This window comes from Protobothrops mucrosquamatus, unplaced genomic scaffold, assembly GCF_001527695.2.
Source record: "Protobothrops mucrosquamatus isolate PMUCROS unplaced genomic scaffold, P.Mucros_1.0 scaffold1135, whole genome shotgun sequence".
Taxonomy (NCBI): Eukaryota; Metazoa; Chordata; class Lepidosauria; order Squamata; family Viperidae; genus Protobothrops; species Protobothrops mucrosquamatus.
The window spans coordinates 137,961-144,912 of NW_015387353.1; the positions used below are offsets into that span (position 1 = coordinate 137,961).

Sequence of the window (6,952 nt, forward strand, 5' to 3'; positions counted from 1 at the left end):
CGGTTTAGTCCTCGAATTACGACCGGTTGGGGTCGCGGCATTAAAAAGGTTGAGAACCACTGTTCTACAGTTATAAGCTGCTTACACACCTGAGTCAGCTTTTGATGTATCACTCAGCAATTTCTAATCTGGTTACTGTCACTTACAAATGAGAGAGAGAGTTTTGTACAGATCTTCACTTGAGTTACATCAATGATGGATTGCTGAAAGTGCTGGTTTATTTAAAGTTTAGGGGAATCACACTGAGATTTCCTCAAAATAAACCTATGTTGCGGAGAGGCCACTTTTGATCTGAGCAATACTAGTGTTTGACCTGAATCCAGGGAAGAACATTTGGATAAGCAAAGAGAGGTGACCAGCAGATTCTAGGGATCAAGAAATAATGCAAAGAGAAATCATTTTTCTCTTCTGCCCTTTTAGAGACCTTTTAGAGACCGAGTGTCCAAAAATCGCCCTACCCCGCCAGCCCATCCACAGCCCGCCCACTCTGCCCCCGCTCCTGCCCTGCCCGGCCACCCACCGCCTCCACGGCCTGCCACAGATGACCCAGGTGGCCCTGGAGCGCCATAGCGGCCATGCCCTCCGCCCGCACCCTGCAGCATCATTTGTGCGCAATGGGTGCGAGGGCGAGTCTTCTCCCTGCTTCCTGGCTGCCATGTCCTTGGCTGCGCTGCTCCATGTGGGCCATGCCCGGGGGTGACTCTCCTCCGGGGGGGCTGCTGGTGAAGAGGGGGCTCCTGGTGAAGAGGGGGCTGCTGGTGAAGAGGGGGCTGCGTGGGGAGATGGGGCTGGGGCAACGGCATGTGTGCCCACAGAGAGGGTTCTGAGTGCCCCCTCTGGCATGCATGCCATAGGTTCACCCCTACTGGTCTATGTGGTTCAAACACCAGAATGGAAGCAACCTCCATTATTCTATTGCTGTGACTTTTTTGATACCTGTAAAACAGCAATATTTCTGAATGTAGAATATTCTTCTAATACTCAATGCAAGACAGATGTGGCTTTACCAGGCTGGCTTCTAATGCTTGAACGCATCGCTATAACAGCATGGTGCTATTTTGTCCTCTAATGTCTGTGTTTGTGTACAGACATAGAACCTTCTTTTTCTCTTCTTTTTCAGTCTTTATGCTGAATATTAATAAACATTAATAAATGTGGAAAGCATTCCTCGAGCTGTAATGGGGCAGGATGAAGGGACCAATAAAACTAGCACATTCAGCAGCTCCGATCAGGGACAACACATGTAAGAAAGCGGCAGGGCTTTGATTGTGTCATCATGTTAATCACCTCTTAACTTTTTGATCCCTCCTGCAATCCCCAGTATCTGATACTGTGTACCACCAAGGTATTTCTATTTGAAGAAATAGCTTCATCATTTTTTCCTGGCTGCACACCTGGGAAGAGAATAGGCCTATTATACTTGTACTTACCTCTTCTCTTCTCTACACACACACACACACACACACACAGTTAACATCAAGATTCCTTGCTTGTGTTTAAGTTACGTTGTAATCCATGTTCTCTGTCCTTTGTAATGAAACGAATACACAAAATCAGGCTTACAATATTGGCTGATCAATATGCTCCATATACTGATTTCTCAGGGAAAAGACATGCAATATTTTGCTAAAAAATTAAGTGGCTGAAGATATTTTTGGCAAGCAGTTTATTTCAGCTGTCTGCAGTTCATAAGATGTCAGGGCATTGCTCAGCAGTTGCTGTTACAGATTGTAAGAACAGCAAAGTGTCATGTTGAGACGAGTAAATTAAGCACTGGATTTACTTTTCCCTGAACTACCCTGTCAATCTAACCATAGAGAGCTTAACGCGAAGGTCTGGTTGCCACAACTGGGTGTGCAATTAAGAGGCATCAAATGATGAAAGCCGCATTGCACGGTTGCAATGCCAGCTATGCTGCTTTTGCAAGTGCACAGTGACACTGTACACACGGATGAAAGGAAAAGAACATGTCGCATGACAACACAAAAACTTTCATCATTTTGGAATGAACCTTGAATCTTATAGATACTCTAAGACAGTGGTTCTCAACCTTTTTAATGCCGTGACCCCAACCGGTCGTAAGTCGAGGACTAAACCGGCCGTAAGTCGAGGACTAAACCGGTCGTAAGTCGAGGTCTAAACCGGTCGTAAGTTGAGGACTACCCAACCGGTTGTAAGTCGAGGACTTTCCCTGCCCGGAAGCGCTGCACATGTGTGGTTCCGCCCCCTGCGCCGGCCGAGGCGTAGCTGGCAAGCGGCAGAGACGGAGCAGGCCGACCACCAGCTGGCCCAGCCCAAGGGAGGTAAGGCACCCGCCGGAAAAGGGGAAAAAATGGCGGACAAAAAAATGGCGGACAAAAAAAATGGCGGACAGCCTTGCTTGGCGACCCCCGTGAAATGGTCGATCGACCCCAAATGGGGTCCCGACCCACAGGTTGAGAACCACTGCTCTAAGATGTTGTAGAGTATTGTGAAAAAAACCAAAATGGATTAACTAACCTAGTCAATTTAGCACCAGGCAGTTTAACTCGTCATGCTGCTTTTTCTCCAAAATCATACAATACATAAAACTCCTTCTCCAATTCTTCTCCTATAAGATAGCTTGGCTGAATGAGAGTGGTTGGCCTGAAGGCACCTGCTCAGCTTCCATATGGCTAAGGTATTTATTTATTTAAGAAAATTTATACAGATAGCCCTCGATTTACAATCATTCATTTAATGACTGTTCAAAGGTACAATGGCCCTGTAAAAAGTAATTTACAACAGGTCCTCCCACTTACAACCAATGTAGCATCCCTATGGTCACATGATCATAATTTGGATGGTTGGCAACCGGCATGTATTTACAATGGTTGCAGCCTCCCAGGATCATGTGAACACCATTTGCAAACTTCTCAGCCTGCTTCTGGCAAGCAAAGTCAATGGGGAAAGCTGGATTTACTTAATGATGATTTGCTTAACAACTGTGGCACAAAGGCTGTAAAATTGAGCACGACTCAATAACCCCTTTGCTTAACAACAGAAAGTCTGCTTTCTTTTGTGGTTTTAACTTGAGCACTACTTATATGGCTGCCTGACTCAATGACTCCAAGGGGGTTTACAAAGATAAAAACCTGATATAAAAACAATAAAACAAATCAATGGTCGACCTAGAACTTGACTAGAACACGGGAGATCCTAGTTTCCTGCTCCAAATCCAACAATTTATCAACTATATCACTCTGGCTCTCAACCTCTGGGGTTTTTCCCCTGTTCTATTTCATAGACATGTATTTCAATTCCATATTTTTTATTCTTTACTTCCTCTTTGTCACAGTTGATCCATACATAAGTCATCCCAGTAGCATGCAGATAATTAGTTCCACGTGCATCAGATATTCATATTATGGATGCAAATAGTTTTTGTAACCTCTATGCAGATTTGATTCAAGAGGACCTATACCTACTGGAATATTTGGAGGATTGCTGTTTCCATTCCATAAGTTTTTCTGCTTAACATTTTTAGTTCTTACAGGTTTCCAAAATGATTCCATGACATTATTCAGGACTGTATGAAACCAATTGACATCTTAAAAGAAGATCTATCTCATCTAATCCACGGACTCTTACTAGAGAAGTAATTCCAATGTGTGTTGTTTCTGGTGTGTTCAGTCTATCTGTGAAAAGGGGAAACAAGTATGAAATTGCTTACAACATAACAGCCTAGCCTAAGTCAATTATGTAATTAACATCAAACTATGCTAATAAAAGTGATTTGTATTGTATGTGTTAATGTCTGTATGCATTATCTGGCAACCTTGAGGTCAACCAAACATACACCGTGCTCATCCCTGCTTCCTGTAACCGAGATTTGGCTGGAGTCATAGTGGAGAGGCAATTAGAATGTGTGACTGCATGGTGACTCTTCTGAGAATTAACCACTTTGTGTGCTAACTTTGTCAACCAAAAATCTTGTCCTCTAAATGTTCAACGCAGCAATAACAATACCTTTAACAAGTATTCATACTTTGCCAGGTTTGTTGTTCCTACACAACTTGTTTATAAAGCACTGCAAATTAAAGTTAGCATTTTTGTTTCTTTAGGATAATGCTTGAATGTTTTCCGTTTCAGCTTGCTGTGAAATGCAGTCGTGGCTTTTGAGGGGAATCACAGTATAATCCATGCTCTCTACTTGCACGTCATAAAATTCAAAGTCTAGTCCAGAATACAATACATTCCATGTGTTCACTTAGTCAAGGATAAAGTTAAGGAGTTGCCATCACCTCTGTATTAGCATTTCCAAAGTGATTGCTCTCTAGATGCATTAGTTATGCAAGGGGAAAGTTATGAGTGCTGAATCTGAAACATCTGGAGGGAGGATAATAGGCTCACTGTCGTATAGTTTGAGTTTCAGGGTTTCCTCAAACCGCAAGATGGGTGCCTAATAATAATACTAATATAGGTAGTCCTCAATTTAGGACAATTTAGCCCAAAGTTTCTGTTGCTAAGCAAGACAGTTGTTAAATGACTTTTGCCCCATTTTATGACCTTTCTTGACACAGTTGTTAAGTGAATCACTGCCATTGTAAAGTTAGTAACAGTTACTAAATGAATCTGGCTTCCTCATTGACTTTGCTTGTCAGAAGGTCACAAAAGAGGATCACATGACCCCGGGTCATTATAACCATCATAAATATGAGTCAGTTGCCAAGCATCTGAATTTTGATCATATAACCATGGGGATGCTGCAATGGTCATAAGCATGAAAAACAGTCATAAGAGTGAAAAACAGTCATAAGTCACTTTTTCTAGTACTGTTGTAACTTCTAATGGTCACTAAATGAAGCGTTGTAAGTCGAAGACTACGTGTAGACTATTCTGAGATGATGGAAATCCTCTTTTCTTGGGTTGCAGGATTTATGAAGCATTCTGTGGAAGAACAATAATCGGAAGTTGTATAAAGATCAGTCATTAAAATAAGTTTTTTTTTTTTAAAAAAGCAAGTCTTGGATGCTTTGCAAAACAAGTTTTGATCTTACAGACTGCAAAGGATTTGTACATGCTACAGCAAACTCCTGCAATTTCTCGACCATGTCAGAAACTTTCTTTAAAGAAATCACAGTAGAAGCTTTATGAAATTTGGGAAGGTTTTAATATCATGAATAAATCACAATTAACAACAAATGCAGTGGTTTTGACAAGCAGATTCATGATTAAAGATTGCATTTCAACCCCTTCTTGTAAACAGTGATAAACAACAGTTCGGAAAGAAGACAATAGTACAATGTTCCACAGAGACTTACTCACAAAACATCATTTTAGGAGCATTTTACAAAAGGGGAAGATGATCCCCGTTTCTTCATAGACAGACCAAGACCTCAAAATTCAGTCTATTTTCCTCCATCCTGATATCCTCCCTGCATACAGATCTGGAAACCCTTCATTTCCAGCAATTGACCATCTTGGTTGGGAATGAGGAAATGATGTATTTCCCATACATCAGATCAACACCTGGATACTGTAAGGTGGCTTAAGGCAACTGCAAAGACCTAAGCATCTGGAGCACCACAGGCATGGAAAAGTTCACTGATTCTTTTATACTGGAAATGTTTACACAGGTGGTTTTGCTCCGATTTGGGTGATATAATGTGACACTAGCAAACAGCGCCAGCACCATGGCTGACCCTATTTTTTCTCTTAGTCTTCTTTGTCTTTTTCCAGCAACTTCTATTGTTACCACTTTGAGGAATATTACCAAGAAGTTACCATACTAGTCAGTAGTTCCTACTGGGATGGAGAAAGAAATGCTTGTATACAAAAGAGTGTCTATATTCACAAACACATTTGCTTTTAATTTAGTCACTTAAAAATTAGGATATGTGCTGTGCTTTGCTTAGCATGGCATATTTGATACGTGTGATCTGTCTTCTTGGCCACAGAGAGCGCCCTGTTATCCATTGTGTGGTTTGTCATACATCTTCATCCCAAGTCTTCCAACCATCATCAGACTTGAAAGAAAAACATAGACAGTTTATGGAAAATAAAGGAAAATTCATTCCTACATTAATAGTGTTTAATTTGCCCTGTCTCAAACATTTTGGTTTTGGATTTAATTAGAGGCAAACGAGAGAAAGCAAATATATTGGAGGGGGGAGCTGCTTCTTTTTTAAAATAAGTATTATTTTTAGCTTCTGAAGACTGCTGATGATATGACTAGAAACATCATAGGCTTCTGAAGGGGAGGGGCAAAGAGGAGAAGATGACAGTACAATTACATCATAGAACCAGTTTTGTCTACTGGTTAAGGTACCAGGCTAGAAATTAAGAGACCATGAGTTCTAGTCCCACCATAAAAGCCAGCTGTGTGACCTTGGGCTTGTCACACTCTCAGCCCAACCCATCTCACAGGGTTGCCGTTGTGAGGAACATAGGAGGAGGGAGGTATGTGGGATATATTCACCACCATTATTTGTAAAAATAATAAAATCATGGAAATGCCACATTGCAACCAGACATCAGATATGAACACATAATGATGGTACTGCATGAGGACGTAGTTTTGGTGTCACTGAAGCTTGCTGCAGATACAATCAAGAAATATTCTTGATATAGATATTAACATGCAATCATTGTGGTCACTTTACTCTAGAACAGCATTTCTCAATGTTGGTAACTTTAAGATGTGTGGTCTTCAACTCTTAGAACTCCCCAGGCAGTATGTTGCCAAGCTTGTCAAGGCTGAGAAACATTGCTTAGAGTAAGATAGTTTGATTGGAAATAGGGAGGCAGACTATAACTTGGGGCTGCATAACCAAAGACTTGGAGGCTAAATCTGCCCCTGATTTTCCATTTGCTACTAAATTGTCATTTTTAATGTGACAGAGAGGCAAATGATTAAATCACATGAACGGCATTAAAAACGCCAACTAAAAGCTAATTTAAAGCTAACTTCAGCCTAACTTAGTTTTTGTTC

At 41.3% G+C, this 6,952-nt stretch overlaps 1 protein-coding gene across 1 annotated transcript in view; it reads right to left on the reverse strand.

The window, feature by feature from the left end:
- Positions 1-5,112: 5,112 nt before the first annotated feature.
- LOC107291511 (transmembrane protein 14C) overlaps positions 5,113-6,952 on the reverse strand; it is a 7,482-nt gene continuing 5,642 nt past the window's right edge. The window contains exon 5 of the mRNA XM_015820509.1: positions 5,113-5,987. Within this exon, the coding sequence (XP_015675995.1) occupies positions 5,930-5,987 (58 nt within the window). The 3' untranslated portion in view covers positions 5,113-5,929. The remainder of the gene's footprint in view (positions 5,988-6,952) is intronic.